The 19,609-nt window shown below is 41.4% G+C and overlaps 1 protein-coding gene across 4 annotated transcripts in view; it reads left to right on the top strand.

Annotated features, from left to right (window-relative positions):
* DOK7 (docking protein 7) overlaps positions 1–19,609 on the top strand; it is a 179,598-nt gene that overhangs the window by 70,900 nt on the left and 89,089 nt on the right. For all 4 annotated transcript variants that reach the window (XM_033950252.1, XM_033950261.1, XM_033950278.1 and 1 more), the window contains 2 exons: positions 1,771–1,890; positions 15,392–15,499. In XM_033950252.1, the coding sequence (XP_033806143.1) occupies positions 1,771–1,890; positions 15,392–15,499 (228 nt within the window). The remainder of the gene's footprint in view (positions 1–1,770; positions 1,891–15,391; positions 15,500–19,609) is intronic.

Here is a 19,609-nt window from a genome sequence, read left to right as displayed (position 1 = left end):
AGTGGTCCATCGTTCCCAGCAACTTGCTCACGCGGCGGCCCATCAGGTCCAGGACCTGTACAGTAATTCTTTATCTATACCCTTCAATCCCCTTTTCCTTCAGGAAATCATCTAATCCCTTCTTGAAACCCAATAGCGTACTTTGTCCTATCACACCCTCTGGAAGCGCATTCCAGGTGTCCACCACCCTTTGGGTGAAGAAGAACTTGGTTCTGAATCTGTCCCTTCTTAATTTTTCCGAATGCCCTCTCGTTCTTGTAGTTTTCGAGAGTTTGAAGAATCTGTCCCTATCCACTTTCTCTATGCCCTTCATGATCTTGTACGTTTCTATCATGTCCCCTCTAAGCCTCTGCTTCTCCAGGGAAAAGAGCCCCAGTTTCTCTAATCTTTCAGCATATGAAAGGTTTTCCATACCTTTTATCAATCGCGTTGATCTTTTCTGAACCCTCTCGAGTATTGCCATATCCTTCTTAAGGTACAGCGACCAATACTGGACACAGTACTCCAGATGCGGGCGCACCATCGCCCGATATAACGGCAGCATAACATCCTTCGTTCTGGTTGTAATACCTTTCTTGATAATACCTAGCATTTTGTTCGCCTTCTTTGAGGCCGCTGTGCACTGTGCCGACAGCTTCATCGTCTTAACCACCAGTACCCCTAAGTCCTTCTCTAGGCTACTTTCACCCATTACCAGCCCTCCCATCGTACAGCTGTACCTCGGGTTTCTGTTTCCTATATGCAAGACTTTACATTTCTCTACAATTTTTAAAATAAATAAAAATGGCGCTTAAACTTAGGCGCCCTACCAATGCCTAAGTTAATTGAAGAACGCTATTAGAAATGGAAAAAAATGGTGAGCTTGAAGTGCCTATTGATACCTAAATAAAAGGCACTGGAATCGTACTTACATAGGTGCTTTAGGCAGTTTCAGTGACCTGGACCTGAGACTACAGAGCAGGTCACTGAAACAGCATAGTGGCCAAAGAGGAACAGCAGTCCACTGTGTAACCATCAAGGAATATGGCCATGCAACCAGCAGAATCATGCATGGGGCCTTGAAAAATGCGCAAACAGCTGTTTCCCAGATACATGTAACAAGGAAGGATATGTGACAGAAGGAACATGTTAAGAATGTTTATTAATGTTTATGAGAAGGTCATGTTTTGAAAAACAGGTTATCAACCTCTAGACATCCAATGGTAGGGGTGACCTGGACCCTTGTAAAGGAAATGGGGAAAGTTCAAGTGGGAGAAAAGTCTAGCTTGATAGAGCAGTTTCTCATCTGTCCTGAAGGCTCACCTGGCAGGTCTGGCCATTCACATCCATCTCCTCCATATTTACTTTGGCAATCCTATAAAATAAACAAACAAAAAATCCAGACCAGTTAGATGCTTAGGAGTCCCACTTTGGATGTCTTGAATGCTGCATCTCTTTTTGGGCTAGAATTTACTGTTGTTGAAGAGGTCTGAAGATAAACCTTTCATCTTGAAAACTGTACATGGTTTATTGTTATGATTTGCAAACATTGTTTGAATTTGTTGACATATAATTTCTTTATTCTCAAAGAATGGATCATTTTCTTTTGGGAATTCTGATTAATGGGAAGATTAATACATTACTCATGGCCTATCTGGACAAAGCAAGGAGAGCTAACAGACTCAGATTTACAAGTTGCTTAGAGAGATGTTTGTCAATGCTTTATGAAATGTGCATCTGTTGAATCTATCAAAATGTATGACACTGTTAATTTTTCTGTTGCTGCTGCAGGGGCCGGTGTTTTCTTCCTCTCTTGTGCTGAAGGAGAGCAGATCAGCTTCCTGTTTGACTGTATTGTCCGTGGCATCTCCCCGACGAAAGGTCCTTTTGGGCTGCGCCCAGTCTTACCAGGTTAATGCAAGCAGCATAGTATAAGAACAGTGCCAAGCAGAAACCTGTCACTACTAACATGTACTGCTGTGGTTGGAAAGGCAGCTTGCATGCAGTAGGATAACTAAGTGCAGAGTAGATTTTCAGGATGTTTGCAGGTGAAAGTTTTTGGTTTGATCTTGGATTTTTCTGAAGTTTCTCAATATTTTTCAGTTTTAATAAAAAAAAATGTTAAATCTCAGAACACAAATATTATACCAAAATATAAATAAATACCAAATGACGTAGAAATACAACTAATGAATGGTATTTATGAATGATATTAACTTCAGAAAGATCCCTGGGGATGATTGAAAAAAATGATAATCAATCTAACGGATCAAAAGAAACGATCAGTACGGGCCGTGTGCCCTCGTGTCAACCAATGGCCCCGGGCAATGCTTATGCAGTGACAAGCACTTAGAAATAAATCTAAATAAGCCGTGCCCAGTACATCATTTTATTCTTTTGAAACGTATCTGTGAATAAATAAATAAAAAGCATTCTTCCCCGAACATAGACTTCTGAAGAAAAGATCATCAAAAAGAAAATCTCCCTGAAACCTCATATATAACAAAACAAAATAATGAAATGATGTGATAATAGTAAAAAATAATAATAAGTGGAATAGTGATGACTGTAAATCCAAAAGACTTTCTAAAACTAATAACTACACAAGTGCAATATCCTCAATCTGTAAATCAAAAATTCAGTGTGTCTGTCAATGAACAATCTGGAAAACGTGATGCAAAGTGGAAACCAGAGAAAATCAATCAAAGTACTTAGCTCAGTCCTTGCGGAACGGGATGAGGTTTAAAGTTCAAAGTTCAATCATAATTTCTAAGACACCTCTGCTTGATCAATCCCGCTCACTCAATGAAAAATAAACTTGAGGTACTGTAGCCCCGGTACTTGAATGTAGATCCAAAGAGCTGATAAAAAATGTCTCTCCAACTATTAACGCTGGTATGTTCACTCATTCAACTCACTCATATGTCCCATATATCTCACTTGTTGGTCTCATACATTCTATGCGTTGGTCTCATCCATTCTGCTCGCTCGACAGGTCCCGTTTCAATTTCCTCATCAGGAGGGAGCAAAAGAGTTGGAAAAAAGACTAAAGATATTAACAAAAAACACCACGTCCTCAAATTCAAAGGACGAAATGATCCTGCGCAGCGGCACAATCACGCTGCTCTGACAAATGAATGTCTGAAACAAGGAGTTCTTATATTGCGATTTAAAGAGCTCCACCTGGTTCAACGTATACGTGATGACGTAAAACAAAAAATGTCAATGATGTTATAAAAATGAAAAACAAGACGAAACAGTTATGTAAAACACTTATCAACATTTTCATTCAGACCAAAAGGAGAGAATGCTTGTAAAATAAAAATCCAGAAATTCTCTCTAAGCAATAACTGATTTTGTCTATCTCCCTTATAGGTAGTGGGAATTTGTTCCAACACGCTCCACCTGAATTGAGCAAAGGTATGATGATGTTTCAAACTGTGAGCCACCGTAGGAGCCGTCAGTTTTTCAGTCTTAAGGCAACTACGGTGTTCTATTAGCCTCACTCTGATAGCCCGGCTGGTGCAGCCTACATAGATTAATCCACACGGACACTCAATGACGTACACAACAAACGATGAAGCACATGTTGTGGTAGCTCTCAAACGATAATTCCGCTGAGTTTTAGGATGTGTCCAAGAATTTCCCAGGTGTGATGTAACACACACCGAGCAATGGCCACACGGTCCATGCCTACCTTCCGTTATTCCGGGGGGTTGATGGATAGTAAAATCTGAATATACTAGATGTTCGGATAAATTTCTGCCCCTAGTGAAGGCAATGCATGGATGATCTTTAAATGCCGGATGTAACTGTAGCACGTGCCAATGTTCGTGAATACTCCGGGCTACCTGAGCGGATTGGGTGGAGTGGGAGATGACGCAAATTTGGTTGGTAGATGTTTCTTTATCCTTTTGCATGAGTAATAAATCTCTGTTGGCATAACGTGCCCGCAAATATGCTCTTCGAATAACAGACTCAGGATAGCCTCTGCTCAGGAATTTGTCTTTTAGAATTCTAGCTTCGATTTGAAAATCATGGAGATTGGAACAGATTCTTCTTGCCCGTAAGTATTGACCTATCGGGATCGCCGCTTTCAAGCGTCTTGGATGGCAACTAACATAGGATAATAGATTATTCTTTTCAGTATGTTTGGCCATTGGTTGACACGAGGGCACACGGCCCGTACTGATCGTTTCTTTTGATCCGTTAGATTGATTATCATTTTTTTCAATCATCCCCAGGGATCTTTCTGAAGTTAATATCATTCATAAATACCATTCATTAGTTGTAAATCTCAGAACACACATTTCTAGTGCAAAAGGCTTGAGTCTTGAACCAGTGTGTTATTCTCCTTTACTCATAAGTTTATAGAAAGCATCATGAACCTTCTTCTCTTGGCTTTACCTCCTGCATTTCTGGGCTGTGCCCCATCTCCCCAGTTTTTCCTTCTACAAGCAAGTTGGAAGGTGTCTTTATGATCGGCTCTAATTTAGATTTTTTTATTTTCGGGTCTTCATCTGAACTGTGAGACTTGCAGTGCTCCAGAGGTTCCCAGTTTGACTGGAACAGCTATGCCTGGGAGAAGACACAGACTCTGTGGTCAGAAGTCTGTAGCCAGGAGGGCAACCCTTTTACAGGGAACGTGTCTGGCCAGCCTGCCCTAATATTTTGGTGGTTCAAGGACTGTCCCCTGGAAGTTCACTCCTTTTTTTTTACTGGAGCTTGAGTGCAAGCTATGTGGCCTCATGTCAGTCCTGAGGGCTTTAGCAGGTGCCAACTGCATTTCCCTCCCCCTCCCCCCTGAAGACACTTGAGTTGCTGTGGAGGTCTGAGGTCTCAGGCATGCTTGGGGTCTGACTAGCAGCCTGATGAGACAAGCATTTGGAGTGGAATTTCATGCTTGTCTGAAACCTTGTGGTTTTATTGAAAACAATGAAAGTAAAACCTGGATGTCTCACTCACAGGTGGCTTAGTTTGGGGGTCAAAAATATCTCCTAGAACCCTCAGGTAGTGACTTGGTGGATTCAGTCAAATGCAGATGAACAGACACCTCTGGACCCGTCAGGAGACAAGGTGAGTTCCTGAAGGAGGACTCGGGGCTCCTTGTTCAGGGGCTTACTCCAGATTTAGTGAGTTTAATGTTCATAGCCTATTTAAATTATCAGGGGCTGCAGGCACTGTCTGGGGTCATACTTATTATTGCACAGGGGGGTTTTCCCTCTCAGAGTGTGATTCTCCCACCTAAGAGTCATCTGCAGGTCAAAGAGGTCCAGTCGTTGAAGGACTGGGAGGAATGGGGATCAGAGTTGTTGCCCTTAATACCCCAACCTGAATCCTCAGTCTTGGAGGATGCAGGGTCTCAGACAGGTGCCACCAGCCAGGAGTCTGTGGCAGTCCTGGATCATGGGAAAGACCTGATGCGGTCCAACCTTTGTAAACAGGCGGTATTGCTAGAGATAATTACAGAATCCTTGAGGGAATTAAAACTTGATTCCCTGCAGACCTCTGAGGCTCAGCTTTCAGTTATGAGTAGCTCTAAGGCTCAGACCACATTTTTTCTTTGCATCCAGATAGTACCCAGATGCTGACAGATCTCTTGGAGACTCCTGAAGGCCTCTTGTGGGTTGCCATGAAAGGGAGTGGTAAAAGAGGAAAAGGAGATAGCGGACAGGTTAAATGAATTCTTCACGTCAGTTTTCACAAGGGAGGACACAACCAACATTCCGGAACCCGAGGAGATTGTAAAAGGAGATCAGGATGAAAATCTGGTCCAACTAGAGGTGAGCAAGGTGGATGTCCTCAGGCAGATAGACAGGCTAAAGAGCGACAAATCGCCAGGTCCGGACGGCATCCACCCAAGGGTACTCAAGGAACTAAGGAACGAAATAGCTGAGCCACTTCGATAGATATGCAACCTATCCTTAAAAACTGGAGAGATTCCGGAGGACTGGAAAATAGCAAATGTCACGCCCATCTTCAAGAAAGGCTCAAGGGGAGACCCGGGAAACTACAGGCTGGTGAGCTTGACCTCGGTCCCGGGAAAGATGATGGAGGCGCTGATTAAGGACAGCATCTGGGAACACATCGAAAACAATGGGCAGCTAAAGTCGAGCCAGCATGGCTTCTGCAAGGGCAGATCATGCCTCACAAACTTATTATACTTCTTTGAGGGGGTAAACAGCCAGGTAGATAAAGGGGAATCCATAGACATCATTTACCTTGACTTCCAAAAAGCCTTCGACAAGGTACCACACGAAAGACTGCTAAGGAAGCTATGGAACCACGGGGTGCAAGGGGTGGTCCACCGATGGATCAAAAACTGGTTGGCGGACAGGAAACAGAGGGTTGGAGTAAAGGGCCATTACTTAGATTGGAAATGGGTCACGAGCGGAGTTCCACAGGGGTCGGTGCTGGGACCGCTTCTGTTCAATATATTTATTAACGACCTGGAGGCGGGAACAAAATGTGAGGTTATTAAATTTGCGGATGACACTAAATTATACAGCAGGGTCAAAACCATGGAGGACTGCGAAGACCTCCAAAAAGATCTAACAACGCTGGAAGAGTGGGCCAAAAAGTGGCAGATGAGCTTCAACATAGGGAAATGCAAGGTCATGCATGTTGGGAAAAAGAACCCGATGTTCACTTACAAGATGGGGGGATCACCGCTAGGGGTGAGCAACCTTGAAAGAGACCTGGGAGTGATGGTAGACACAACATTGAAGGCGTCGGCGCAGTGCGCCACAGCCTCAAGGAAAGCAAACAGAATGTTTGGGTATCATTAAGAAAGGTATCACGACCAGGACGAAGGAAGTCATCCTGCCACTGTATCGTGCATTGGTGCGCCCACACCTGGAGTACTGTGTCCAGTACTGGTCGCCGTACCTCAAGAAGGACATGGCGGTACTTGAGAGAGTCCAGAGAAGAGCAACTAAGCTAATAAAGGGTATGGGGGACCTCTCATACAATGACAGTCTGAAAAAGCTGGGGCTTTTCTCGCTGGAAAAGCGATGACTCAGAGGAGACATGATAGAAACCTTCAAAATCATGAAGGGCATAGAGAAAGTGGACAGGGACAGATTTTTCAAATTATGGGGAACCACAAGTACAAGGGGGCACTCAGAGAAATTGAGAGGGGAAAGGTTTACAACAAATGCCAGGAAGTTCTTTTTCACCCAGAGGGTGGTGGATACATGGAACGCGCTACTGGAGGATGTGATAGGCAGAACCGCGCTACAGGGCTTCAAGGAAGGTCTGGACAGGTACCTGGAGGACAAAGGGATTGAGGGGTACAGATAAGGGTAAGGTTAGAGGGATAGGATTAGAGGCAATTTGTAAAATTAGTCAGAGACCACTGTTCAGGCAGTGGGCCTGATGGGCCGCCGCGGGAGCGGACCGCTGGGCGAGATGGACCTCTGGTCTGCCTCAGCAGAGGCAACTTCTTATGTTCTTATATCCAATAGCTCCAGATTTTCAGCAGCTGTTTGTCCTACCTAAAGAAGATTCACTGATAGCACAAATGACTAGTGAAGGTCGAGTAATTTTAAAGGATGCACAAGACCACAAGAGTGGATTTAGTCCTCAAAAGGCAATTTGAGGCCCTGACCTTGGATCTAAAGGTGACTTCTTTTGTTGTAAGTGCTTGCCACAACAGATTGCATCAAGCCCTGTTGGCAGAGGATAACGCATACTCCCAGTTACTACTTTTAGGAGTAGATTATGTTTTCAGGAGTGGATTATGTTTTCAGAATAATGAGCAAGGTTTCTGTTTATTCGATCTCTGTCCATAGAATGCTCTGTGGGCAGGAGATTTGGCAGACAAGGCCACTTTGAGCAGGCTTTCATTCAAGAACCAAATGTTCTTTGGAAAAAAATGAGATAATCTTATGATCTGCGTGGCATATTATCTCCTGAAGTCCTTACCAAATAGTGGACTGTGGGCCCCTGGGGTGGGGGTGGGGGGTAGGTCATAGTGTCTTTCAGGGTTCTTGATGATCTCATCAGTCCTCTGCGGGGTCCTCTGCCTATAGATCATTTCAAGGATCTTGGCATAGGTTTGGATGCTCCAGAAGACTTCAGATCTCTAGTTTGCGCCCCACAGCAACCTCCAAGTAGTCTCAATAATGCCAGGTCAGAAGCCAAACCCCCCTCTGATTGGAGGAAGGTTGTTGGCTTATTGGGAGGTTTGGACAAGGATTTGCTTGGACCATTGGGTACTGGACATCATTCAAGAGGGTAACAAGCTTGAATTCTTTCGTCCTCTACTGGACCTATTTTGGGAGTCTCAGGCCAGTCAGCCAGAGAAAGTGGTCAGACTCCAAGCAATTATGACACAGATTCTGGATATTCAGCAGTAGAACCCGCACCAGCAGAAGAATCGGATTTGGGTAGATACTTCATATAGTTCATCGTACCCAAGAAAGACTCAGATAAATGGATCTGAACTTGGTCAATGCAGCACTGAAGGTGCCCTAATATGAATGGAGACCGTGTATTCTATCATAGCGTTGAGATCCAGATGCATCCATACCTGGACAACTGGCTGATCAGAGCTCCATCCAAGCATGAGGTAGAGACAGCAGTGTAACAAGTTGTCCAGCTGCTGCAGGACTTTGGTTAGATTACCAACTTTGGAAGAGTCACTTGGAGCCCACGCAATCCCTAGAATGCTTGCAAATGTGCTTCAACACGGCAGAAGGCCATGTTTTTTTTCCAGAAACATGCAAACTGAAACTAAGATGCCAGATATCAGAGAAACGCTTCAAGGGTAGAGTCCCTTACAGCGTCTCCTGAAGAAATTCATAGGGTGGCTACATGGTCCACCCTTCATACTTTCATTAAATTTTACAGAGCGGATGTGGCAGCATGAAAGGACTCCACTTTTGGGTCTACGATGCTCACAACAGGCTTATCTGCCCTGCCCTACACTCGGGACTACTTTGGTATGTTCTACTGGTTCAGGACTCGTATGCCTTTTGCACTAGAAGGGACGATTAGGTTCTTAGCTTGATAATATTCTTTCTAGTAGAAAGGCAAATGAGTCTTGAAGGCCTGCCCTGTTAGATTTCAATTCTCCTGTTTGCTGTCTCAGACATATATGTATTTCGAGATGTTGGTGTCTTTTGTCAGGCAGATCTGAAGAGTACTGATTGATCTCTTTGTTCCAATGAGAAAAATGAGAGGCTTAACAACTACTTAAGTATTAGTGCTGGTTGCACTCAGGTAGGTGGCTTGTTCAATTCCACTTTGTTTTCAGTTATAATTATATTGGCATTGATTTGTTGCCTTTGACTTGTTATAGATCAGAATAGAACTGGCTGGTTTGGAGTACCCCATTTCCTGCCTCCTTATCTCTCCTCTTATAGGAATTGTCAACTGCTTTGATACAAACTGAGGAGATGGGGCACAGCCCAGAGATGCAAGGGTGGAGCGAATAACCCACTGGTTCAAGACTCTTATGCCTTTCTACTAGAAAGAAGACTATCGAGGTAAGAACCTAATCTTCCCAGATCAATTATGGAAAAGTACACATTAAAACTGCACAGTAGAACATTCATATAACAGATATACAATATCAGTTGAATACAAATGAAACACCTTTAGGCAGCACAGTAGAACATTCATATAACAGACATGATACAATGTCAGCATAATATTATGAAATAGCCTTATAGCTAGCAGAGGAGACATGTGCAGCTGGGGACATACAGGAGGCAATTCTGTAACAGGGCCCCACATTTAGGTGCCTTAATAAAATGGGTAGTGAGTCTTTTCTATAAGGATGCTAATGTACATAATTATAGAATACTACTGTAATCTGACATCAGGTTACCTAGCATTGTAGGCAATAACTTTTATGATAGGTCTACAGCTTGCGTAAATGTTAGTACCTATTTGTGACATTTACATGCACAACTTACAGTGTTTTCTAAGTTGCCCATGTAAATATCAGCCCGCATCTATGCCCTGTCCATGCCCCATCCCTGTGAACGTCCTTAACAATTACTTGCTATGTCATGGAAGTGTGTTTATTATTGAAAAGTGGGTAGGTGTGCTACTGCCATCTGTGAATGTAAGTATATAGCTACCTGCACAGATGGCAGTATTTTATAAATTTAAGCCCACAGATGGCAACTAAAAGTAGGTGACCTGTAAAAGAATGAGAAGGATAGGGGAATAGTTCTATGGCACCTTCATGTGGACACCCTGAGGCTATGCAGTAGGTGCTGTTCTATAATGGAACCTGGGCATCCACATCCTGTTGAGGAAGGGCTGTTATAGAATACTAACATTTGGGTCCTGCAGCTACATCAGCCGTAGAGATGGTGTAAGTGCGTGTGTTTATATGCAGCAGGGGCATACATAACTTGTATTCTATAGGTTATGCATATAGAGTCCCACCCAAGTTCTGCCTCCTGCATAATGCCCCTTTGTGAATATGCATTATGTAAGTTAAGTGGAATTTACAGAATACATCGCTTAGAATTTGGAATAGGTGATTAATCAAATTGTAAATAATAGGCGATTAATCAAATTGTAAATAAACTTGAACTTGAGCTTACAGAAATGGGGCAGGGACAGGGATAGGGACAAAACTTGTGGGGACAGGATGGGGAAATTGAGTTCCTGTGGGGACGAGGAAAAAATTTGTCCCCGTATCATTCTCTAGTTTTGAGTTACTCAAAACTACATGCCCACTCTACCACTTAGGACACCTCCAAGTTTATTCTGTAAGATTTAAAAACTACTGTCAATAATTTAGAGGTTTTAATGAACATTGAACATAGTTATTCTTTCTTGGCAGCTGATTCCGTCTGCATCAAATCTGTTATTTAGGCAATTAGATTTTGCTGCAGTATTTCCAAAACAATGAAAATGGATGAATTAAATATTGTTCTGGAAATACAGAGAGCTGTAAATATCTTCAGAAAAAGCCATCCAAATATAGTTTGAGTGCTCATTTGGTTTTTCAGTTCCACATACAGTTCATATAATTCCAATAAGAAAGGCATGTTTAAATCTTCCTTTCTCCAAAATCTTTAGATAAGTTAAAAGTATCAATAAAGTGCTATGATACTTGTCTGCCTTTCTTTCTGGCTAAGGGCAGCCAGTCCAATCAGTGGGTCACCCACAAGTAGCAAGGGTTGCACTCTTTACTTTCTCTCTCCTACACTGCTTATGAGCACAGTCAAAAAGAAATGTGTCTAGAGAAAGCTGAAAAAAGTTCTATAACCAACTCTGTCCTTTAAAGTTTAAGGGCAATCAGTGCCTTGCTCTAAGAACTCCAGGGAGCTAGTGTTCTGATTTTCTGGGCTGGAGCAACCCTATTGTACCTCCGTGGTTCAGGAGGTGCTTCTAACTCAAACTATTACCAAGGCATCTCAACAGCTGAAATCTATTCCCTCTTCCAATGGGCCTCTATAAAAAGTAGCTTATATCTCTCTATGAGAATTAATTATGCTCCTCCCCCACCAAGCTAAGAGGAAAGCCCTTTGAATCAGCCTGACCTAATGTAGCAGACTTGAAATGCCCCTATATCAGACTCTTCCCTCCCCCAACCCCTAAAGGTATGAATCAGGTACTCTGTTCCCCTCTTAAAGTGGCAGGGAGCTTTTATTTCCCTTTTGGATATGATTCTTTTACCCTTCCTATTGGGGCCAAATGGGTTTAGGTCCTGTTCAATCTCACAGAAGATGTATTTCTGTCATATTTCTATATATTTGGGAGTTAACAAGACTCAGAAATCTTTCAGAATTGATTATAAACCTGCCTGCAGGAAGACAAGATTAAAGTGTGCTGGCTACCTATTTTTTTAAGTAACACTTCTTTCTACTCAGCACTTTCCAGTTATACTTACCAGTTCATACAATAAAAGTGACAAGGATTTTAGCATAAAATTAGTTTTATTTAATTGAGATGAAGGAATAGTTATCAAGGCCTCTGATTTTGAAAATTTAAGAAATATTGAAAGATTTAGGGGCTCATAAAAAAAACAACAAGAAGATAGATGTCCAAAAGACAGCATAAACTAGCACTTGGACATCTTACTAGTCAAAACTTTCAAATGGGTGTTTTCGAAACTGACTTTCTAGACATCTTTCTGGTTGTTTTGTCTCCAGGGCATCTAAATCTTGAGGGGGTATGTTACAGGCGTGTTTTTGGTGGGATTAGAGCAGGCTTAGGACTTGGACGTTCTTCAAGGATAATCAAACTTTTAACAATAGGGCACAATAGTAACATAGTAGATGACGGCAGATAAAGACCCATATTCTCCATCCAGTCTGCCCAACTTGATTCAATTTAAATTTTTTATTTATTTATTTTTTTAAGTCTTTATTCATTTTTAAAACTTTCAATAAATGTAACATAAGATAAAATCATTTTATACTTTAACATCACTTAATATACTATCAAATTCTAACTCACATCAAATATCCCCCCTCCCTTATACCCAACAATTGTTCTTAAGCATAAGAAATTATAAAGTATTCCCACCCCACTCCCCACTCTGGACGTGTATGAACAAATGGGAAAAAATAATATTCATTCTGTACAGTATTTTGTTAATGGCTCCCAAACATCCCTAAATTTCTTAAAATAGCCCCTGCTGTATGGCTATTGCCCGCTCCATTTTAAAGATTTGGCATAACGAATTCCACCAAAAATTATAATTCAGCCAATCCCAATTTTTTCCAGTTTTTCATAATTTGCTGTATGGCAATCCTTGTCATGATGAGCAAAAATTTATTATTAGAAGAGATTTGACTCTTAGCTCTCATGGAAGTACCAAATAACACAGTGTCATATGTCATATGATAATGCCACAGGATTTTCCAGTAGATTATTCACTTGGTCCCAAATGGATTTCCAAAAACTAAGTATCAATGGACAATAGAATATTAAATGATCAAATGTCCCGGCTTTTTAAAATTTTTCCTTCTTAGCTATTTCTGGACAAGAATACAAAACTCTACCCGGTACTGTGCTTGGGTTCCAACCACTTAGACGTTTGAGCACCACTTAGACGTTTGGGGCTAGACCTGTTTAAAAAAATGAATAAAGGTCAAAGATGCTCAAACTGACTGGGTGACCACTGGAGGGATTAAGGCATGACCCCCCCTTACATCCCCAGTGGTCACTGACCACTCTTACCACCCAAAGATGTGAAATGAAAGTACATTCCAGCCTGTATTACAGCTTCAGATGGTCACACAGACAGCTGAGCAGAGCAGAGAAGAGCAGAGGGGCACTCTAGGGATACTGCAGTGACTGTCACATTAAAAAGTCCCATGTTCACATGTCACTATAACCTGCTTATATTGTATGGTGAGCCCTCCAAAACCTATCCAAATCCTACTGTTCCAACATAAAGATGACACCTGCAGGCAAAAGTGGTGTACAGGTGGGTACAATAAGTTTTGGGTGGGTTTTGGAGGGCTCACCATACAATTTAAGCAGGTTAATGGGACTTTTTAATGTGACGTTCACTATCGTACCCGTTAGAGTGCCCCTCTGCTCTGCGTGCTAAGCTATGCTCAGCTGTCTGTGGCCCATTTGCTAAGAATGCTGGCTGCTTGGATGCCCCAATAGCTTGTTTTTGCTCCTTTTTTATTTGGATCCCTTCATATTTGAAAATGGCCAAAAAAGATAGACACATTAAGGGCCAAAACTTCTAGAAAGGTCATTTTTTTTAAAAAGTAAAAAAGATAGACATATTACTGTTCGAAAATGGACATTTTCTCTGCTGGTTTTCTGGACCTCTTTCCCAAAACATTCAACTCAGACATAGATGTCCTATTCAAAATGCCCTTCTTATTCTCACTTTAAGAAGATGGATGTACCTGTCCAGGTATTCTGGTTCCAAAGGGGTAAATAAAACAAACAAACCATGGCAGATTTGTTGTGAACAAAAGCATAATAATTTCAATCATAGGAGCAATAATCATTAAACCTGTCCTTAATTAGTATTCAAAACAACAATTCCCTCAATTGGTAAAATAATTGTAGAAGTTAATTGTGTAAAGCACATCTTTACCACCAGCTGTAACTCTTCAGGAATGCATCATGTTTGCAATATTTGTACAAGACTTTTGTAGGATTTTTACAATCATTGGTTTAGGGCTCCTTATATCAAGCTGCGTTAGCAGTTTAACGTGCATAATAGTGCGCACTAAACCGCGGGATGCGCTAGCCGCTCCCGCTTCCTCTTGAGTAGGTGGTCGTTTTTGGCCAGAGCGGGGGTTAATGCGTGATGAAAAGTCACGCGCGTTAACCCCGCTAGCGCGGCTTAAGTAAAGGAGCCCTTAGTTACTGCAACAGACTTTTTGAAAAGAGATTTTTTTTTTTTTTCTAATGGAGGTATTATCAAGATGCTATTCTTATATTAGGAAATTGAGATGTTTTATTTCAAGGACATATAATAAAAGTTGTAGAACATTGGATCAACATTCAAAAGGACTTATCCAGATAACATCATCTACTATCTGGATATGTGCTACTGACTGGTATATTCAGAGACACTGTCCAGATAGTGCTTCTGAATATCCTTATAGACCACTTGTGTATTACCCATCAGATTCTATATATGGTGTTCAAAACTGGGCATCAATATTTGAGCTCCAACTTTTTTCGGTACCAATTTTTAAGCACCATTTATAGAATTTTCCCCCTGGAAAGAATGAGGTCAGATCCAGGGCAGTTCTAGAACATAAGAACATAAGAGCATAAGAATAGCCTTACTGGTCCATCTAGCCCAGTAGCCCGTCTTCATGGTGACCAATCCAGGTCACTAGGATCTGGCAAAAAAAAAAACAATTAGTAGCAACATTCTATGCTACCAATCCAAGGCAAACAGTGACTTCCCCTATGACTTTTTTTCCAGGAAATTGTCCTTACCTTTCTTAAAACTAGCTATGTTGACCACTCTACAGTACAACCTCTGGCAATGTGTTCCAGAGTTTAACTATTCTCTGAGTGAAAAACTATTTCCTCCTATTGGTTTTAAAATTATTTCCCTGTAACTTCATTGAATGTCCCCTAGCCTTTGTAATTTTTGATGGAGTAAAAAATAGATCCATTTGTACCTGTTCTACATCACTCAGGATTTTGTAGACAATGATGAACCCTTTTCCTGACCTCTCATTGGTCAATTGCCCATCCCATTTAACCATTTGATACCTATCCTTCAAATAGGAATCAAACTGAGCCAAAGCAGTGGAACCCAATCCCAACTCCTTGAGTAGGTCAAGAAGCTTTCCATGTGATATAAGTAAATGATATAATATTCCATTGATAGTCTGAACTAAGGAGACTGACACTACAGACCCAACTGAATTGAATAGTTGGGGTGATGGGGGAATTTGTGCAAGCCTCTAAGAATCTTTTTTTTAATCTCTTTTTTTATATTCAGATCCTAATATGAATCCTGCCTACATGGAAGAAAGAGTGTCTCAGGAAGCTTTGCAGCTAGAGAAACGCCTTAGTCTTCTTTCCCATACCAGCCACCAAAGCAGTGGAGGTAAAAAGTGTTGTGATTTTAATGACTACCATGAAAGAGCAAAAGGACAATTTTGTTTTGTGCCTTTGATAAAACTGGTGATCCTTTAATATTTTGTTTTTGATAATTCACAAGTTCTCTGTCATAGTGACTGGCAGTGCTACAAGAACTCTTTTTCATGTTTCAGTAAAGGCAGGTTGCTCTACTTACAGAAGAATATATGAATTTTCAAAACCTGATATATTTCAATTTCACTTTTTCTGTCATCATAGACAAGCTGCTTTACCCTCTATTGACTCTCATACAACTTATGTAGGCCTTTTGGGCAGAGAAATAATTCATGGACCTGAATGAATAGTAACTCACCTTGAGCTTAAATTTGGAAAAAGAGCAGTAATAAATCTAAAACTGAAATCTTAAATTGAAAAAATATGACATTTTGGATAAATATTGAACAATAGGAATGTGCATTCATGTGAAAATGATATGTCGAGGACATTTTAAGTTTGTTTCCTCTTAAATGAACTGAGTGGATACCAGACCAGAAATCATTAATTTCTGTTTATTTTCATCACTCCTATAGTTTATAGGGCCTAGAAAAAAGATTTCTATTTCCTGGGCCAGACACAGCAGACTTGCCTGTGGAGAGAAAAGGAAGAATCAGTAGTCACTTGACCTATCATGTTGAAGCAGCCATACAAGCCTTTCCCAGCCCCACTTCTTCCAAATTTCATGGCTGAAGATCTCACCAGGCAAATGGAAGCACCACAATTTTGTTTGCATTTCTCTCTTTACTTTCAGAGGGAATGAGTAGGCTGTTAGAAAGCTGCAGACTGGGGATTAAAAATAGGGTGAAAATATCAGGCTTAGGCAAAAGTAAAGCAAATAGGGCTGATGTAGCGATGGGCTAGGCTGACTGAGTGTGTATGATGTCAGAAAAAAAGTGAGGCTCTGTGCTGCAGATTGCAGAACACACAGGTTTAGTAGAGATATGGTTGATACTCTTGAGTAAATTGAAAATGGCCCGAAAGCAGATCAAGGAAAGGGTTGCCATACAGGAGTAGGCACCAGCAGGCCGATTCCACTGCACAACAATTTTTTGGTTAAGTCTTGATTCCTGAAAAGTTTTTGGTGATTATGACAGGTACCAACTTGGTATGCTCAAATATGGTTTTGGTTTTACTGCATCACGTAAGAACTATGAGAAATAGACATTTTTATGTTTACTGACAATAAAATATATAGTCAAGTTTACGTTTCGCACAAGCGACTAAATGAAACAGAATTAAAAGTGTTTTGCTCCCGAGTTTCTTTTATATTCAGTGTCTGGTGCATCACGTTGTAGCATCCAACAATAGTCGGCAAGCATTGACGGATTCCAATTGCCCTGGTATCGTTTCTCCATCGTAGCTATGTCTTGATGAAACCTTTCACCGTGCTCGTCACTCACAGCACCGAGATTTGCGGGGAAGAAGTCCAAGTGTGAATGGAGGAAATGAATCTTGAGTGACATATTGCACTTCATTCTCTTGTATGCTTTGAGAAGTTTGTCTACCAGCTGAATGTAGTTTGGGGCTCTGTAATTGCCCAGAAAATTGTCAACAACGTCTTTCAAGGCTTTCCAGCCAATTTTTTCCGGCCCAACTAACAGATCTTCAAATCGCTTGTCACTCATAACATGTCTGATCTGGGGGCCAACAAAAATACCCTCTTTGATCTTGGCATCAGTTATTCTTGGGAACATCTGTCTTAAATAACGAAAACCTTCCCCTTCCTTGTTCATTGCTTTCACAAAATTCTTCATGAGTCCCAGTTTAATGTGAAGAGGAGGCAAAAATATCTTTGTCGGGTCAACAAGCGATTCATGTGCTACATTTTTCTGTCCTGGAACTAACTTTTTACGGAGTGGCCAGTTCTTTCTAGAATAGTGCGACTCTCTGTCTCGGCTGTCCCATTCGCAGATGAAACAGCAGAACTTTGTATAGCCAAGCTGCAGTCCTAGTAACAGAGCAACGACTTTGAGGTCTCCACAGATATTCCAGTTATACCTGGTATACTGGACATACTTTAGTAACATTTCCATATTCTCATATGTTTCTTTCATATGTGCTGCATAGCCAACAGGTACTGAAGGATAAACGTTGCCATTGTGCAACAGAACAGCTTTCAGGCTTAACATTGACGAATCAATGAAAAGACGCCACTCTTCCGGGTTGTGATCACAACCAAAGACCGAGAACAATCCTTCAATGTCACAACAGAAACAGAGACTGTCGACTTGTGCAAAAAATTTGGTTATATCATGATGCCGGTCTCGAAACACAGAAATTTTCGTACCTGGTGATAGCAAACACCATTCCTGCAGTCTCGAACCTAGCAGCTCAGCTTTTGCTTTTGACAGACCCAAATCTCTGACCAAATCGTTCAATTCGGACTGTGTTATCAGATGTGGATCGCCTGATGAGGATGGTTCAAAATCCGGGTCAATGTCACTGTTAGAACCCTGCACTGCAGTTTCTTCATCTGGTTCGTCTAAGGTCCAATCCTCTGGTGGTTTCGGAACTGGAAGACTGTCATCATGTGGCATGGGTCTCATTGCTGAAGGCAGATTAGGATATTCAATTGACTTCTTGTTTTTGGCAGAGAAACCAGACACATTAGTCAAACAGAAATAACAGTCCGTCACATGGTCTTTCTGTTCTCGCCATATCATCGGAACAGCAAATGGCATCGTCTTTCGAGTACCTCTGAGCCAGGCTCTCAGACTAACAGCACATGTCGCACAGCAAATGTGAGGCGCCCATTGCTTGTCTTGATCACCTATTTTGCAGCCAAAATACAGATGATAGGCTTTCTTTACAAGGGCAGTCATCGAACGTCTCTGAGGCGTAAGTGTATATTCCCCACAGATATAGCAGAATGTGTCGCGGCTGTTACGACACCGACGAGACATATTGCCCGACACCAAAACGTCTATAGCATCAAGCTTACTTACTGTTATATTGCTACAGCTACTATACTACTATACTTTACTATACTGATACTATATACACACACGGACTATCTATATTAACCAAATGAGCAGGATCGGTGTATGGAAGCCACCATTATAGCATGGTGAGACAGCGCAAGCTCGTTCAGACCTGCCCAGACATGCCCAGGATGTCATCTTCCATAAAACAGCTTCCAACCTGGCTAGATTTTATGCATGGACATACCCAGGCGGCACAAACCGTTGTTGATAAGACACTTATGGGAGAAAAAATTGTTTGCATCCAAATATAAGAAAAAATCACGACAAAATTGAAGATTTCTCTGAAATGGTACGTGATGGGTAATTTTTGATGTAATATTCATGATCAGCACCCAAAATTCTATAAGAAACACCCAGCAGTGTTCAGGAAGCAAAAACTTTGTTGTGCAGTGTTCTCTGAACTTCTGGGTACAGCCAAAAGCACAGATCCCATACCGTTGGAACTGCGCAGTAAACTAGCTCTCTAATACTCAAAGGAATGATATCTAAATTATTTGCATGCTGAAAACAGAGGAATGTGCTTGAAGCATGTACAGAAGAGTTTCACGGAAAGCGCAGCTCTTGTACACATGCGCCAAGCAAACCAAGCCATGAAACACATAAGCTCTCCTCTTCAGTGCCTTTAGATATAATCGTTTTAATTTTTTTCTTTTACTTGAAAGGCTTATATTTAAGCAGAGAAAATAGGTGCTATTGTGTGTTTTTATTTTCAGGTTTGCTCAGACTTCTGCACATTTTTTTTTTCAGTATCGGAATTTACAGGCTTGCATGGGCTTTCTTCCACTTCTAAATGAAATCAGAACTGGCAGATTTAAACTGGAAATCAAAAGAAATCCTCTCTTTAAACCTTCCACTGCCAGCTCTGAGCTGGTGATATTTTTCCAGTGATAAGATCAGGGATTTTACACTGTTCTTTGAGCATTGGGAAGACATAACAAATTATGTCATTAATACTGTATACAGTATGTTTGACTACATTTAAATACAATTTGTGGTCATCTCTGCTGCATACGTTGCTTCCACGCTAAAGCCCTCTGAGCATATTGTACAGATTTATATGCATGCTATTCCCATGCCACTTGACCTTACTTCTGGTG

This window comes from Geotrypetes seraphini, chromosome 1 (genome assembly GCF_902459505.1).
Source record: "Geotrypetes seraphini chromosome 1, aGeoSer1.1, whole genome shotgun sequence".
Classification (NCBI taxonomy): Eukaryota; Metazoa; Chordata; class Amphibia; order Gymnophiona; family Dermophiidae; genus Geotrypetes; species Geotrypetes seraphini.
Note: the sequence above shows the minus strand (reverse complement) of the source record. Positions and strands in the feature narration are given on the sequence as shown.